We start from the raw sequence: 18,451 nt of genomic DNA on the forward strand, positions 1-18,451 counted from the left end.
TCCTGACCTCATGTGATCCACTTGCTTCGGCCTCTCAAAGTTCTGGGACTACAGGCATGAGCCACCGCACCTGGCCAGGACTGCTGGTTAAATGTCTTCTCAAGGTTCTTACAGCAGGGACAGGACAAAGCCTCCCCTGGAATCCAGGCTTCCTGATTCCTAGTCCAAAGTTCCTCTCATTCACCAGGGCTTAGAAAACTACAGCTAACCAGCCATATCTTGCCTGCAGCCCTTATCTGTGAATAAAGTTTTATTGAAACACAGTCAGATGCATTCCTTCACCTGCTGTCTGTGGCTGCTTTTGTGTTATCACAGCAAAGGTATGAGTAACTATGACAGAGACTGCCAGGCTCACATGCCTAAAATAACCGGCCCTTGGCAGAAGAAGTATGTCCATCCCTGTTGTACCCCATTAATTTCTCCATGTTTGACAAATGGAATTAATTAAAGGGAACAGCATCTGTGATGTTGACAGCATGGAGGAGAAATAAATGTTTTAGAGGGTTGTTTTATATCACGTGGGGACAAAAACTGCCAGAGTATTTTTTAAAGATTACTGAAACCAAGAGCATAACTGGGCTTTAAAAATATTGAGGTATTTATTTATCATTTTTATTTATATTTATTTATTTATTTATTTATTTATTTATTTATTTTTTTTTTTTGAGACGGAGTCTCGCTCTGTCGCCCAGGCTGGAGTACAGTGGCCGGATCTCGGCTCACTGCAAGCTCCGCCTTCCGGGTTTACGCCATTCTCCTGCCTCAGCCTCCCGAGTAGCTGGGACTACAGGCGCCTGCCACCTCGCCCGGCTAGTTTTTTGTATTTTTTAGTAGAGACGGGGTTTCACCGTGTTAGCCAGGATGGTCTCGATCTCCTGACCTCGTGATCCGCCTGTCTCGGCCTCCCAAAGTGCTGGGATTACAGGCTTGAGCCACCGCACCCGGCCTATCATTTTTATTTTTTGAGATGGAGTCTCACTCTGTCACCCAGGCTGGGGGGTTCAAGCAATTCTGCCTCAGCCACCCAAGTAGCTACGACTACAGGCTTATACCACCACTTCTGGCTAATCTTTGTATTTTTAGTAGAGACGAGGTTTCACCATGTTGGTCAGGCTGGTCTTGAGCCCCTAACCTCAAGTGATCTGCTCGCCTCGGCATCCCAGAGTGCTGGGATTACAGGCATGAACTACCACACCCGGCCAATATTGACGTTTTTTAAAAATATGTTTTGTGCATCAGAAAACAGATCAACCATGCGGAAACAACCGGCATACTGAATGGGAAACATTCAAGGAGGAAACATTCCACGGCAAATGCTTATGGCCAGGCAATAGCCACCTGTGCTTATAACAACACTTGGATATTGTGGAGTAGGGGTGGGAGACTCAGGACAGTAACTCACTGCCTCATGTGCCCTCCTAAGTAGCGCCTAGTATGGGCCTGGCACACAGTCCAGATTCATAAACATTTGTTCATGGAAACAAAGTACACAAAACTCCTCCTTGGCTAGGTACTGGTTTATCAGGTAGGAGTTTCGTTATTAACAAGACCAACCAACATTCGCTTGGTAGTAGTTCGGTGTCAGGCTCCGCAAGGGCCATCAACACATACCCTCCTTACAATCACCCTCTTGGATGGTGTTGTCAACAGCTTCTCTGAAGCAGTAATTCCCCAGACCCTTCTTCCTGGCCAGCAGAAGATGGAGGTTGAAAATAGCAAAAGCCAGCCGGCCACGGTGGCTCGTGCCTACAATCCCAGTACTTTGGGAGGCCAAGGTGGGCAGATAACTTGAGGTCCGTCAGGAGTTTGAGACTAGCCTGGCCAACATGGTGAAACCCCATCTCTACTAAAAATACAAAAATCAGCCAGACATGGTGGTGTGTGCCTGTAATCCCAGCTATTCAAGAAGCTGAGGCAGGAGAATTGCTTGAATCCAGGAGGCAGAGGTTGCAGTGAGCCAAGATCACGCCACTGCACTCCAGTCTGGGCCACAGAATAAGACTGTCTCAAAAAAGAAAGAAAAAGAAAGAGAGAGAGAGAGAGAGAGAGAGAAGGGGGGGAGAGAGAGAGAGAGAGAGAAAGAGAGAGAGAGAGAGAAAGAAAGAAGGAAAGAAAGGAAGGAAGGAAAGGAAGGAAGGAAGGAAGGAAGGAAGGAAGGAAGGAAGGAAGGAAGGAGGGAGGGAGGGAGGGAGGGAGGGAGGGAGGGAGGGAGGGAAGGAAAGGGAGGGAGGGAGGGAGGGAGGGAGGGAGAGAGAGAGAGAGAGAAAGAAAGAGAGAGAGAGAGAAAGAAAAACAGCAAACGCCTTTATTTGTTCCCAGGCTTCCCTGTACCTGCAGGTTGGGCACGTGACAAGAACTAGCCAATGACCCCAAAGGAAGGCTTCTCAGGGTATTTCGGGAACAATGTCTTCCCTGATGAGAGACTTGGGGAGAATCCCTGCCCTCTTCCTTCCTGTCCTGGGCCTTGTCCTGTGAGGGTGTGATGTATGGAGCTGCAGCAGCTATTTTGTAATCAGGAGGGGAAGGCCAACAGAATTGTTCAGCAGCCAACCCAAAGGCCTTTTTTTTTTTTTTTTTTTTTTGAGACAGAGTCTCACTCTGTCACCCAGGCAGGAGTGCAGTGGCACAATCACAGCTCACTGCAACCTCTGCTTCCCAGGTTCAAGTGATTCTTATGCCTCATCCTGCCAAGTAGCTGGGATTGCAGGTGTGTGCCACCCACGGCTGGCTAATTTTTATATTTTTAATAGATTCAGGGTTTTGCCATGTTGGCCAGGCTGGTCTTGAACTCTTGACCTCATGTGATCCATCTGCCTTGGCCTCCCAAAGTGTTGGGATTACAGCTTGAGCCACTGTGCCCAGCCCCAGAAACCTTTTGAGTCACTGAATCAACTCTGGAACCTTGGGATTTCTCCTCAAGTGAAAAAAACAAATCTCCTGTTATTTAAATCTCTCTTAGTACTGTGTTCTATTACTTGTAGCCTGACTGCTAGGTATAGTGGCTCGAACCTGTAATCTCAGCTACTCAGGAGGCTGAGATGGGAGGATTGCTTGAGGCCAGCCTGGGCAGCATAGTTTGACCATATTTCTAGAAGAACAAAAAGTTAGCCAGGCATGGTGGCATGCATCTGTAGTCCCAGCTACTCAGAAGGCTGGGGTAGGGGAAGACTGCTTGGGCCCAGGAGTTTGAGGTTACAGTGAGCTATGACTGTACCACTGTACTCCAGCCTGGGTGACTGAGTGAGACCCCATCTCTAAAAAACAAAAATGAAAAAACCAAAAAGCCAAAAAAATATCCTGAGTGGTAGGAGTAAGTGTGGTATTATCTTCATTTTCTGGATGAAGAAACTAGGGCAAAGAAAGTAATTCACAGAGTTAGCAAGCAACCACTGCCATTTATTGAGTGCTTACTATGTGTTAGGCACTGAGATGTGTGCTTTGTCTACATCATCTCTTGATTGATTGATTGATTGATTGATTGATTGATTGACTGAGACAGAGTCTTGCTCTGTCGCCCAGGCTGGAGTGCAGTGGTGCAATCTTGGGTCATGGTAACCTCTGCCTCCCAGGTTCAAGCAATTCTCCTGCTTCAGCCTCCTGAGTAGCTCGGACCACAGGTGTGCACCACCATGCCTGGTTAATTTTTGTATTTTTAGTAGAGATGGGGTTTCATCATGTTGACCAGGCTGGTCTCAAACTCCTGAGCGCAGGCAATCCACCTGCCTAGGCCTCCTAAAGTGCTGGGATTACACATGTGAGCCACCACGCCTGACTACATCATCTCATTTAATTCCTGCAATCACCCTGCAGCATGGGTATCATTAGCCCCATTCTACGGATAAATAAACTGAGGCTTAGGGAAGTTAAAAAAACTGCTCGAGGTCACATGCGACTGGAATGTGGCAGAGTTAGGATTTGAACCCAGATCTGAGTCCAGATCCTATGGACCATCTCCTTGCTCACAAAGACAGCATGAACCTACCTCTTCTTTTCACGAACCTTTACCAGGTATCTTTGCTATACTGAGCTGTGTGCAAGGCACTGGGAACTCTGAGATGAACAAGGTAGCCCCTGCCCTCCAAGAGCTCAGACTGGAGGGGTAGCAGGTATGGAGAGTTCCTATGTAGTGTGATGGTTGCAGAGATGGGTCCCTGGGCACACAGGTGGAACAATGCCCTGGTCTGGAGGACAGATAAGGGAAGGCTTCCTGGAGGTGACCCCCAAGGAGTTAAGTATGTTCAACTGTTTAGTCCAGTGGAGAGACAAAGACAGACAAACAAAAACCCCAAACAGCTAAGACCCAAGGCATAAGCAAAGTTTACTCATGGGGGACCACTGAGTGTACGTGGGGGCCATGTCTTGAAAACACATGCAAGAGTTTCTCACCATCTCCTGGCCCCGATCTTGTGCTCCCTGTCCTAGTAATGGTATCTCTGTGCACCTACACTCTCTTCCCCCTCTGAACCTTTGGAGCCCTAGTGAACTCCTGCCTCTGCCTCACCCGCCACACTCAACCTCTTCCCAAGTCAACTCCATTCTCCCTGAGAAAAGTCTGTCCCACCTGTGTCCTCTCTCCACCACTCGGTCATTGTCCTGGTTCCCCTGGATGACTCCGTTGGCCTCCTAACTGGCCCCCTCCTGCCTCCATACTCTCCCCTCTAGAAGTTTTTAAGGTCAAAGCCTATGCTCTTAAGAGTTCTGCTATTCTGACTCCAAATATGTGATTTAAACACACACACAGGAGACACTGTCAATGATAGAGATGAAATACAACAGTGTCATTCTTTTGCTCCCACGACCCCCTGTTTAAACCCATTACAGCACTCACTCATCTGTATCTGTCTGCTGTTACAATCGGCCACCTGGGCACCCCCACCTGGATGTAAGCACCTTGAGGGCAGGAGCTGGGCCTCGCTTATCTTTGTTTCCTCCACAGGGCCATGTGCTACAGCCAGCACATGGTAGGGGCTCAACAAATGCATGTTTCATGAATGAATAAATATTAATATCTTATCCCTTCCTGGACGGTGTCCTACTTGATTGGGGGATGGTATCTGTCTCATTCACATTTACCCTCCATGTACTTCAAATCATACCTGGCATATAGTAGGTGCTCAAAAAATACCTGGTGAACTTATAAATGAGTGAATAACCGAACAAGGGGATGTCTTATCCCCTACCAGACTGTGAGTTCCTTAGCGCAGCAGTCCCCGACCTTTTTGGCAGCAGGGACTGGTTTCAGGGAAGATGATTTTTCCAGGGACCCAGCACGGGTAGGGTTCAGGATGAAACTGTGCCACCTCAGATCATCAGGCGTTAGTTAGATTCTCATAAGGAGCGTGCAACCTAGATCCTCGCACGCGCAGTTCACGATGGGGTTTGAGCTTCTATGAGAATCTAATGCTGCCACAATCAACCTCTCTGCGCTTAGATTTCTTCATCTACAGATGGGACCATACGGTATGTACCTGGAAGAGCTTTGTCAGTAGCAAAGGACACAGCCCATGTGGGTTAGTATTCATAAAATGCTTAGAACAGGAGGCAGAGGTCAGGCAGTCATTCTTGCTCACCCACTGCTCACCTCCTGCTGTGCGGCCAGGTTCATAAGAGGCTACAGACCAGTACTGGTCCACGGCCTGGCGGTTAGAGACCCCTGCCTTAGAGGCAAGGACAGTGACTTGCTCCTCTCTGCATTGCCTCATGGTGCCTGGCAGGCTGTTTGGCTGTCCATAATTGTTCCCCTGAAGAAGCATGACCTTCCCTCTGTGAGACAGAAGAACTCACCTGTGTTCGGGTTCAGGAAATAGCTGGGACAGGGAGATGCCACAGAGGGCAGCATAGGCGAAGCGGTTGGCCTCAGTCAGCTCCCGGCCCATGGGCAGGTGTGGCTCCCCCCCTGCAGTGGGTTCAGCTACCAGAGGCCGCTGCGGCAGTTTCTGGCATGGCCTGTTCCACGTGGCCATTCCCAGCCCTGCAGGAGAAAATTCCCAGTGAGAAATGCTTCCAGAGGTAAGCCAAGGTTACTTAAGCACAACACAGAACTTATAAACCATAAAAGGGGGCTGATAAAGTAGGCATCATTAAAATGAAGAACTTCTTTTCATTACCTTTAGGAGAGTGAAAACACACACTACAGACCGGGATGGAGGGAGGGATCTTCAATATGTGTATCCACAAAGGTCTATACACAGTATCCAAACAACTAACTCCAATAAGCCATTAAGAAAAAGAAACGAAGCAAATTTAAAAATGGGCAAAAGACTTGAATAGATACTTCATAAAAGATATTCCGTAGTGAGCCGAGATCGCGCCACTGCACTCCAGCCTGGGTGACAGAGCAAGACTCCATCTCAAAAAAAAAAAAAAAAGATATTCCTTAGGCCAGGCATGGTGGCTCACACCTCTAATCCCAGCACTTTTGGAAGCTGAGGTAGAAGGATTGATTGAGCCCAGGAGTTCAAGACCAGCCGAAACAACATAGTGAGACTCCATCTCTACAGAAAAATAAAATAAAAGAATTAGCTGGGCATGGTGGCACATGCCTGTAGTTCCCGCTACTTAGGAGGCTAAGGTGAGAGGATCGCTTGAGCCTAGGATTCGAGGCTGCAATGAGCTATGATCATTGCACTCCAGCCTGGGCTACAGAATGAAACCCTATCTCTTAAAAAAAAAAAAAAAAATTTCCCAATAGCCAATAAGTATGAAAAGATGTTCAACATCGTTAGTCATCAGAGAAATGGAAAATAAAATCCCAATGAGACACTACCACTCACCTGTCAGAATAGCTAAAACTAAAAAGCCTGAGAATAATACCAAGTGCTGGTGAGGATGAAGAACAAACAGAACTTTCTTTTCTTTTTTTTTTTCTTTCTTTTGAGATGGAATCTCGCTCTGTCGCCCAGGTTGGAGCGCAGTGGCGCGATCTCGGCTCACTGCAAGCTCCACCTCCTGGGTTCACCCCATTCTCCTGCCTCAGCCTCCCAAGTAGCTGGGACTACAGGCGCCCGCCACTGCGACCAGCTAATTTTTTGTATTTGTAGTAGAGACGGCGTTTCACTGTGTTAGCCAGGATGGTCTCAATCTCCTGACGTCATGATCCATCCGCCTCGGCCTCCCAAAGTGCTGGGATTACAGGAGTGAGCCACTGTGCTTGGCCACAAACAGAACTTTCATACACTGCTGGTGGGATTGTACATTGGTACAACTATTTGAAAATGGTATGACAATATCCCCTAAAGCTAAACATACGTCTTCCCTATGCTCTGGCAATTCCACTCCTGAGAAATGAGGACTTATGTCACCAAAAGACACATACATGAATGCCCACAGCAACTTCATTCACAGTAGTCCCAAACTGGCAACAACCCACATGACTATCACAGTAGAATGGATAAATGGTCATATTCACACTGTGAAACATTACACAGCAATGAAAAAGGAATGAACTACAGCAAACATGAGTGAATCTCAGACAAAATGATACACAGAAAGCCATTCACGAGAGAGTACCTACCATGGGATTCCCTTTACATGAAACTGAAGAGTGGTAAACCCAATGTATGGTGATGGAAGTCAGATGAGGGGTTACATGTGGGAGGGAGTATTGGCTCAGAATGGGTGCAAAGAAGGTTTCTGGGTGGAGGAAATGATCTCTATCTTGACCTGGGTGGTCGTTACATGGGTATAAATATATTTGAAACTTCCCTGAGCTGTATAGTTAAGATTTATGCACTTTGTGTATGGTATACCTCAAAGGAAGGGAGGAAGAAGGAAAAAAGGGAGGAAGGTCTCCTCTTTGTTCTCCCTCCTTCTTTTCTTTCCCTCCATTCTTTCCTTCCTTCCCAGGGGCAGAAGGGAAAGGGAGGAGAAGAGTAGGAAGAGCAGGGAGAGAAGAGGAGAGAGGGGACACGCCAAGAAGGCATCCAAGAAACAGAAAGAACACTGGGAGCCACCAGGAAGGGTACAGGGAAGGGTGCCAGCCTCTACTGTAGGGGATCAAGGATATGAACGCAGGCTCAGGACCAGACAGACCTGGGTGTGAACACAGGTACCGCCACTTAGTAGATGTGGGACCCTGGGCAACTCAACCTCTCTGTACTTAGATTTCTTCACCTACAGATGCAACCATACAGTATCTACCTAGAAGAGATGCGTCAGTAGTAAAGGACACAGCCCATGTGGCTTAGTATTCGTGAAGTGCTTAGAATGGAGTCTGGCACAGGGTTCGTGCTATATAAATGCTTGTTTAAAAAATAAATGCACAAAATGATCAACAAACAAGTAAAAAGCTTGGCATGGTGCCTGGCACATAGCAAAGGTTTAACAATAACAAGACCTAACATTACTGAGTTATTACTGGGTGCAGGGCACTGGGGTTGCAATTTTAACATGCATTGTCTCAGCAGACTCTATGAGGCAGGTAGGACTGTAATGTTCAGTCTGCAAATTAGGAAACAGGCTCAGAGAAGTAACTGGGCTCCCCTCACACAGCCAGTCAATGGCAGACAGATAGGGCCCAAAGATAGAACTGTTGGCCACCAACTCTGTTTTAAATATTCATCACATGGCCAGGAGCCTTCTAGCTCAATAACCACACTCCATACTGTTCTTGGTTCCTAAGTTTGTTCCCATCTAGCTGAGCAACAAAAATTTTTGTTCTCAAAATATTACTTCTGTAGAGGAGTTATTTAAAAGTCTGTCTACAATTAATATTTCATTTATTTTCAAAACAACCCTGAGGTAGTTAAAAGCAACAAACCAACACTTTTACAGCACATAACTGTTTGCAAAGCATTTTCCAATCCGCTTAATTCTTACAACTACCATGTAAAGTTAAGTTGGACATGAACCATTATGACTTCCTCTTACAACCAAGGAACAGGCTTAAAATGATCAAGCAATTTCCCCAAAGTTACACAGTAACTGATGAGATCCAAACCAGACTTTTGACTCCAAACCTTGAGCTCTTTCCTCTATACCAGCACAGGGATCTTCTTTCCCCTGTTTCAGATGGAGAAACGAAGGCCCAGAGAGGTTAAGACTTTGCCGAAAGTCACCCAGCAAGACTGGCCTCAACGGTTGCTCCAGGAACCCAACTTTGAGATTCGCAGCAAATTTCCCTAGCTCAGAGGGTCAGCTCAGACCATGGCGGTGGAAACAGGGGGAACAGCATAAACCATGAACTGAGGGCAGTGCCAAGGGCAGCACTAGCCTGATGTCAGCAGGTCAGCAATTTCCACTACATTTAATCAACTCCATGTGCCACTTGGAGGCTGTATTGACTGTACCTATTACTCAGAGGAGCCTAAGGTAGTATTTTACTAGACTGGTATCTGGGGAGCCCCATGCCAGTTCTTAGCTCAGTAATGAACAGCTTTCTGATCAGAGAAGGGTGAGCTGGCCTGCTTCTAACCACAGAGGTATGAGGATGTGTCTAGCGTACAAAAGGCTAAGCTCAGGCTGGGCGCGGTGGTAGCTCGCGCCTGTAATCCTAGCACTTTGGGAGGCCGAGGCGGGCGGATCACTTGAGGTCAGGAGTCTGAGACCAGCCTGGCCAACATAGTGAAACCCCATCTCTACTAAAAGTACAAAAATTAGTGGCTGGGTGCAGTGGCTCACGCCTGTAATCCCAGCACTTTGGGAGGCCGAGGTGGGTGGATCACGAGGTCAGGAGATCGAGACTATCCTGGCTAACATGGTGAAACCCCGTCTCTACCAAAAATACAAAAAATTAGCTGGGTGTGGTGGCGGGCGCCTGTAGTCCCAGCTACTCTGGAGGCTGAGGCAGGAGAATGGCATGAACCTGGGAGACGGAGCTTGCAGTGAGCCGAGATCGCGCCACTGCACTCCAGCCTGGGTGACGAGTGAGACTCCGTCTCAAAGAAAAAACAAAAAATTAGCTGGGCATGGTGGGGTGCACCTATAATCCCAGCTACTCGGGAGGCTGAGGCAGGAGAATCACCTGAATCTGGGAGGCAGAGGTTGCAGTGAGCTGAGATTGTGCCACTGCACTCCAGTCTGGGCAACAGAGCAAGATTCCATCTAACAAAATAATAATGATAAAGCTAAACTCTGACCAAATTCATTCATTATTCAACACAATTTCTCCTGATGCCCTACAATGCATTCTCTACATAGTGGCCTCAGTGACCTTTTTGCCACATGGACCAATCACGTCACTAGGTTGCTTAAAAGCCTGCAAAGGCCTCCCATAACATCAGGATAAATCCCAATCCCGGTATGATGGCCTAACAGGGGTGTCCAATCTTTCGGCTTTCCTGGGCCACACTGGAAGAATTGGTTTGGGCCACACATAAAATACACTAACACTAATGACAGCTGAGGAGCTAAAAAAAAAACAAATCGCAAGAAAACCTCATAACGTTTTAAGAAAGTTTACGAATTTGTGTTGGGCCGCATTCAAAGCTGTCCTGGGCTGTATGCGGCCCACAGGCTGAAGATTGGATAAGCTTAAAAGTCCTGTGCAATCCAGTTGCTGCCTGCCACTAAACTCCATCTCATGTCCCCACACCAGTCTTGTTCACTATGCTACAGCCACACTGGCTGTCTTTCTGCTCACCCCCTCCAGGCCCTTGCACCTGCCATTCTCCCCACCAGGAACACCCTTCCCTGACCATCACATCATCTGGCCTCAGCTCAGATGTCACCTCCTCTGAGAGACCTTCCCTGACCACCCAGTCTACAGTATTAGGTTGGTGCAAAAGTAACTGTGGTTTTTTGCAATTTAATAGCAAGACCCACAATTACTTTTGCACCAACCTAATATCTCTGTCTTCTATCCCAGCACCCTCTTCTATTTTTATCATACTCATTCTTATCTAAAATGTTTTTTTTAAAAAATTATTTCTTTACCTGTGTATACAAATAGTATAGAAGTTTCTTAAGTCAGTTCCCTGGTTGTTTTTTCACTGCCACACCCCTAGCTTTCTGGACAGGCCCTGGATCACTGCAGGCATTCAGGAAATACTTGCTGGATGAATCAAGAGGGGGCTAGGATGTGGGAAGCCCTGTTCTGGGCCTTAGGGCAGATTAGAGGATGAAACTGACAAGTTCCCTGCTCTTAAGGGGCTGACATTCTGGTGGGAGACAGGCAATAATATGCCAATACATAATGACAAAGCGACCTAAGTTGGTCAAGGTCACAGAGCTAATAAGCGCTAGAACCAAGACACACGCTCAGGAGGTCTGGCTGCAGAATCCACGCCCTCAGCAGCCCACTCAACACATAGGTAAACATTCCTTCAGGAAGTGGTCAGGGGAGGAACAGTTAGGCAGGGTGAGGGGATATGAAGTGATGGGGTGAAGTGGGGATGGCTAATACACGTGGATGAAAGGTGTCATTCCAGCAGGGGCCTGCAGAAGTCACAGGATGGGTGTAGAGGTATTCCTTAGAGGAAACAGTATGGTGGCAGAGACAGACAAATACACAGACAATGGTGGCTGGACACAGTGGCTCACGCCTGTAATCCCAGAGCTTTCGGAGGCTGAGGCAGAAGGACTGGAGGAGCCTGGGCAACAAAGCGAGACTCTGTCTCTACAAAAATAATAATAATTTAAAAATTAGCCAGGCATGGTGGAGCATGCCTGTGGTCCCAGCTACTCAAGAGGTTGAGGCAGGAGGATCGCTTAAGTCCAGGAGTCTGAGGAAGTTGAGGCTGCAGTGAGCCGTGATCACACTATTGCACTCCAGCCTGGTGACAAAGCAAGACCCTGTCTCTCAAAGAAAAACAAACCAAAACAAACAGAAAAAACAGACAATGACAATCCGTGTGATAAACACCGTGACAGGGGAAACATGAGAGACAGAGGGATCCCAAGACGGGGACCCTGAACCCAGCACTGGCTCCCTGGAGAAGGTGATGGTAAAGCTGAGTCCTGAACAAGGAGTGAATCAGACAGGGGTGGGGTGGGCACGTCTTTGACAAAGGGAAAAGCATGTGGCAAGACCCAGAGGCAGAGGAGAAATGCTTTTGAAGAACAAAAAGATGTTTGGTGCAGCCAGGGCTTGGACAATGGGTGGGTGTGAAGAAATGAGGTGGGAGTGGAAGCTGCCAAGGGCTGCCCCAGGCAGGGCCAAGTTCGTCTCACTAAGGAATTAGGCTTCCTTGTAAAGGCAACGGCCATGCGGGAGGCTGAATGAGGGCGCATGGAACCTCTTGGTACTATATTTGCAACTTCCCGTGAGCCTATAATTATTTTAAAATAAAAAGTTTTAAAAAACATAGTGGAACATCTCTATAGAATTTTAAAAACCTTTTCTTGAGGCAAAAGTAAATTATAAATGAATATTGACCTCGTAATGGGTTAATGAATCTAATAAACATGTATTAGACCTACTACAGTGGTGACTAAGCCAGGCACATAAAGACCCCCCATTGGGGAGATTATATTCTAGAGAGGGAAACAGAAAACGTAAACTCAGAAAGAAGACCATTTTAAATAATAACAAGGGGCTTCTGAAGGAAAAGAAACCTTCGATAGTTACCCAGATTTCAAGAAACAGCCGTGGGCCTCTTTCTGTTTGAAGACAGGCTGCTCAGGTTCTGGATGGTTCTTCGGAGAAATATGCAAATTGCCCTGTGGGAGCAAACCGGAAAAACCAGCCTGTGGGTCCACAGGGTGTGGGATCTGGGGAAGGCTACAGCAGAGCGAGCTGGCTGGTTAGCTAAAGCTCAGGGGAGCCTGAGCTCCTCTGGGCCCTCGCCCTGCATGTTCCTTGATGTGCGATGCTCTTCTCAGCAGAGTGGTAAGGCAGGCAGCTACCACTGCTGAGCACTCACCATGTGCCCCACACAGCCCTGCTACTTTCCATGGATTGTCTCATTGAATGTCCTTGTTCAACTCTTCGTACCTTGAGCTGTGGTCACTGCATCCAGCTCCTGGGCAGGCACCGTGTCGCCTCCACATCTGTACCTGGTGCCTAACCACAGAGTGTGCGCTCAGAAAATGCCAGTCATATGAACTGAGGAATGAATTAGCTTTTAGGCTTAAGCAAGAGCTAGATTTTCCTATTTTTCTCCCTAAAGGCACTCCCGTTCTCACACGCCAATGGAGCATCAGATGGGGAAGGGAGATGGACGAAGGGCCAAGCATCTGGAATTACCCAAAGGAGGTCTCAGGACCCAAAATCTGGGTCCCCCAAAATTTCAAATAATTTGAGCTTCATCCTTAGTGCCATTTTCTTTTTCTTTTCTTTTTCTTTCTTTTTTTTTTTTTTGAGACAGAGTTTGGCTCTGTCGCCCAGGCTGGAGTGCAGTGGTGCCATCTCGGCTCACTGCAACCTCTGCCTCCTGGGTTCAAGTGATTCTTGTGCCTCAGCCTCCTGAGTAGCTGGAATCACAGGCGTGCACCACCATGCCTGGCTAATTTTTCATATTTTTAGTAGAGACGGGGTTTTGCCATGTTGCTCAGGCTGGTCTTGAACTCCTGAGCTCAGGCAATCTGTCCGCCTCAGCCTCCCAAAGTGCTAGGATTACAGGCATGAGCCACTGCACCCAGTCCTTAGTGCCATTTTCAATGCCAGTGAAAATAATATTTTTTACTTCTTTAAGCCTTAGTGGGGTTTGTATTAAGTTATCAGTGGGAATGCCCTCTCCTAGAGGTTGCCTTCCTCCCTGGCATGAGAATGAACCTGTACTGTGCCTAAAAATTGAATATTCACACTATGAGTCTAATCATGTTAAAGCAATGGAGAGGAGAAAAATGACTGGAAGAACATCCTCCAAAATTATCTCTGAATCACCATTCAGAGATACCAGAGACTTTTCTGTATTTCCCCCAAATTTTCTGCCATTAAATTCACATTGCTTTTGAACTCTCTAGAAAGCTATTTTGTGCAGGTCTCTATCCATAGAGAGGATACTGTTTGGACATGCACCAGGATGCTGGCAGTGGCTAACTCCAGGTAGGCAGAGACCCGGATTGAATTCTGGATGATTTTAATTTTTTCTTTATATATCTGTGTTTTATGAATTATTAACAATAAGTACTGATTTTGAGATTGGAAAAAAATAATTTAAAATTACAACATGCTGCACTGGTGCCAGCTCACACCAGCTGGTGACAATCAGTTCTGTGCTTCTCCTTCCAACCCTGTGTCCGGTGACATTGGCATGTTGGGAATATTTACATCACAGAAATCGGCAAATGCTACAAATCAGGGATAATTTTGTTCTAGAGAGATGGTAGACCAGAATTCGACTGAATATACAATATGACTCTAGTTCTGTTTTTAAAACATGTTTCGGCTGGGTGCAGTGGCTCATGCGTGGAATCCCAGCGCTTTGGGAGGCTAAGGCGGGCGGATCACGAGGTCAGGAGATCGAGACCATCCTGGCTAACAAACGCCATCTCTACTAAAAATACAGAAAATTAGCCGGGCGTGGTGGTGGGCACCTGTAGTCCCAGCTACTTGGGAGGCTGAGGCAGGAGAATGGTGTGAACCTAGGACGCGGAGCTTGCAGTGAGCCAAGATCACACCACTGCACTCCAGCCTGAGTGACAGAGCAAGACTCCGTCTCAAAAAAAAAAAAAAATAAATTAAAAAACAAACATGTTTCAGCCAGGTGTGGTGGCTCACGTCTGTAATATCAACACTTTGGGAGGCCGAGGCAGGCAGATCACCTGAGGTCAGGAGCTCGAGACCAGCCTGGCCAACATGGTGAAATCCCATCTCTACTAATAATACAAAAATTAGCTGGGTGTGGTGGTTCATGCCTGTAATCCCAGCTACTCAGGAAGCTGATGCAGGAGAATTGCTAGAAACCAGGAGGCAGAGAATGCAGTGAGCCAAGATTGCACCACTGTACTCCAGCCTGGGTGACAGAGTCAGACTCTGTCTCAAATAAATAAATAAACAACAATAAAAAATAAAACATGTTTCACAGAGCAAAAAGATCAGAAGGAAATACATCAAAATGTTTATGATCATTATCTCTTGGTTGGTGGGGCTGAGGGACTAGAGGTGATTGGTTTCTGTTCTTTCTATTTTTCTATATTTTTAGCATTTCTGTCATGAGCTTATTGGTGCTTTTATAATGTAAAAAAAAAAACACACACAAAACTTTTAATCAGAAATAATTCTGGCCTCTTGATCCTTAGAAGAGGAGTGTTTTATCTCAGAAAGCCCTGGGCCCATGTGGCCCAGCCAAGTCAGTGGGGGTGAGTTCACAGTTAAGTCCCACACATTTGACCAATAGATCTTGTCAGTAAGAAAAAGAGGCCAGGCGCAGTGGCTCATGCCTGTAATCCTAGCACTTTGGGAGGCCAAGGATGGATCTCTTGAGCCCAGGAGTTCGAGATCAGCCTGGACAGCATGGCAAAACCCCATCTCTACAACAAATACAAAAATTAGCCAGGCACGATGGTGAGTACCTGCAGTCCCAGCTACTCGGGAGGGTGAGGTGGGAGAATCACTTGAGTCTTGGGGGTAGAGGCTGCAGTGAGCTGAGATCCTGCCACTGGACTCCAGCCTGGGTGACAACAGAGTGAGACTCTGCCTCAAAAAAAAAAAAAAAGAAAGAAAGAGAGAGATTCCCTATTTAGTAAATGATGCTGGGAGAACTGGCTAGCCATATGCAGAAAATTGAAACTAGATCCCTTCCTTACACCGTACACAAAAATTAACTGAAGATAGATTAAAGACTTAAATGTAAAACCCCAAACTATAAAAACCTTAGAAGAAAATCTAGGCAATACCATTCAGAACATAGGCATGGGCACAGATGTTATGACAAAATCACCAAAAGCAATTGCAACAAAAGCAAAAACTGACAAATGGGATCTGATTAAACTAAAGAGCAAAAGAAACTATCATCAGAGTGAACAAGCAACCTACAGAGTGGGAGAAAGTTTTTGCAATCTATCCATCTGATAAATGTCTAATATCAAGATTCTACAAGGAACTTATGCAAATTTACAAGCAAAAAACAGACAACCCCATTAAAAAGTGGGCAAAGGACATGAACATACACTTCTCAAAAGACATTCATGTTGCCAAGAAACATGAAAAAAAGCTCAACATCACTGATCATTAGAGAAACGCAAATCAAAACCACAATGAGATACCATCTCATGCCAGTCAGAATGGCAATTATTAAAAAGTTAGGAAACAACAGATGCTGGCGAGGCTGCAGAGAAATAGGCATGCTCTTACACTGTTGGTGGGAATGTAAGTTAGTTCAACCATTGTCGAAGATGGTGTGGCGATTCCTCAAAGATCTAGAAGCAGAAATACCATTTGACCCAGCAATCTCATTACGGGGTACACACCCAAAGGAATATAAATCATTCTATTACAAAGATACCTGCACGTGTATGTTCATTGCAGCACTATTTACAATAGCAAAGACATGGAATTGGCCCAAATGCCCATCAATGATAGACTGCATAAAGAAAATGTGGTACATATACACCATGGAATACCATGCAGCCATTAAAAGGAATGAGATCATATCCTTTGCAGGGATATGGGTGGAGCTGGGAGCCATTATCCTCAGCAAACTAATTCAGGAACAGAAAACCAAACACCACATGTTCTCACTTATAAGTGGGAGCTGAACAATGAGGACACGTGGACACAGGAAGGAGAACACACACGGGCCTGTCAGCGGGTGGGGTGCAAGGAGAGAGAGCATTAGGTAACAGAGCTAATGCATGCTGGGCTCAATACCTAGGTGATGCGCTGCTAGTTGCAGCAAACCATCATGGCACGTTTACCTATGTAACAAAACTGCACATCCTGTACATGTATCCCAGAACTTAAAAACAAAGAAAAGAAAAAGAAATGAACAAGGGTTGGTGGGACAGACAGGGCAATTCTCAGCTTCTCAGCTCTCCATGATGCCGGAATGGGGGAGCCCATGGTTTCAACCCTACGAATTGTCCAACTGGACAGGCTGGGACCCCAAACTTTTCCAGCTGCACAAGTGTAGGGGCAGCTGTGGGGTGGGAGATGCGCCACCTGCTGTGTGTCTGGTCCTTGGGGGCCTCTACCCCTTGAACTGATTTAGGATCAGGATCCAGTCCAAAGTAAAACTGGATCTCAAGTGTGTCTGAGAAGTTACACTGATTCCAAGAGAGTGCTATATTCCTGCGACGAGAAAAAGTCCCTTCTGTCAGGACCAGCAGTACCTCTGTGCCCTGGGGTCACCTAAGACACACAGGCCTGGTCCAGCAGCGCCCTGGGACTAAGGAGTCACTGACGGAAGGAGGAGCTCCCAGCTCCTGGTAGCCTCCTGAGGTTCTTGTCCCGGGTACTGTGAAGACACCAAATGATATAGTTTGGCTGTGTCCTCACCCAAATCTCACCTTGAATTATAGCTCCCACAATTCCCACATCATGGGAGGGACCTGGTGGGAGGTAACTGAATCATGGGGGTGGGTCTTTCCTGTGCTATTCTCGTGACAGTGAGTAATTCTCAGGAGATCTGATGATTTTATAAGGGGAAACCCCTTTTCACTTGGTTCTCACTTCTCTCTTGCCTGCCGTCATGTAAGACGTGCCTTTTACCTTCCGCCATGATTGTGAGGCCTCCCCAGGCACATGGAACTATGCATCCATTAAACATCTTTTTCTTTATAAATTACCCAGTCTCGGGTACATCTTCATCAGCAGCATGAAAATGGAGTACTATACCAAGGAACTCCAAGAAAGACCCACACTTGACCTAGAAGAGGACGCGCTCTCCAGGGAAACAACAAATATAGAGTGAGAACAACAGGGCAAACCCATGCCTACAGCTCCGCTGCACAGCCCAGACCCAGGATGGACAGGGGTCATTCTGGAATGGGACCTCGTTTGGATATGCTACGATTATGACTTGTGTCTAGCCAGTCACATCATCTGTCACCAAAGAAAATGCTGACTGGGTCATTTTTGTAAGTAGTGGGGGCAGTGAGACATTCCATAAATATCTGACCTCAGCTCCACAAGCACCCACAGTGCGCCCTCTGAATATTTGTTGACCGATGCCATAAACAATACCACTGGATTTCTTCTTGGAGAGATGAAAAATTCTAAAGTTAGCACCAAGGAGAAAATCAAATATGGTCAATACCATCTTTGAAAATCCTTTAAATCGTCCTTAAAACTCCATGACCTGGGCCTTTAGAAGATCACATGCAAGAATGAACTTTTGTTTTTTCTTTACATGCCAGCCAGCTCTGGCCTTTTTTTCCCCCCTTGGAGTAGTCAGTGAAGGTCAAGGTCAAAGTTTTTGTTTGTTTGTTTGTTTTTGAGACAAAGTCTTACTCTGTTTCCCAACCTGGAGTGCAGTGGCACAATCTGGGCTCACTGCAACCGCCACTTCCTGGGTTCAAGCAATTCTCTTGTCTCAGCCACGCAAGTAGCTGGGATTACAGGTGCACACCACGATGCCTGGCCAAGTTTTGTATCTTTAGTAGAGACAGGGTTTCACCACGTTGGCCAGGC

General features: G+C 46.6%; 1 protein-coding gene across 9 annotated transcripts in view; it reads right to left on the reverse strand.

Moving 5' to 3' along the window:
- TMCO4 (transmembrane and coiled-coil domains 4) overlaps positions 1–18,451 on the reverse strand; it is a 126,115-nt gene that overhangs the window by 99,619 nt on the left and 8,045 nt on the right. For 5 of the 9 annotated variants that reach the window (XM_030942437.1, XM_030942435.1, XM_030942442.1 and 2 more), the window contains exons 2-3: positions 12,506–12,597; positions 5,785–5,971 (exon numbers count right to left, since the gene is read on the reverse strand). In XM_030942437.1, coding sequence (XP_030798297.1) covers positions 5,785–5,963 — 179 coding nt within the window. In that variant the 5' untranslated portion in view covers positions 5,964–5,971; positions 12,506–12,597. Of the gene's footprint in view, positions 1–5,784; positions 5,972–12,505; positions 12,598–12,800; positions 13,180–18,451 lie in introns of those variants that run through there. The other 4 variants (XM_030942440.1, XM_030942439.1, XM_030942436.1 and 1 more) reach the window with 3 other exon arrangements.

This window comes from Rhinopithecus roxellana, chromosome 12, assembly GCF_007565055.1.
Source record: "Rhinopithecus roxellana isolate Shanxi Qingling chromosome 12, ASM756505v1, whole genome shotgun sequence".
NCBI classification, from domain to species: Eukaryota; Metazoa; Chordata; class Mammalia; order Primates; family Cercopithecidae; genus Rhinopithecus; species Rhinopithecus roxellana.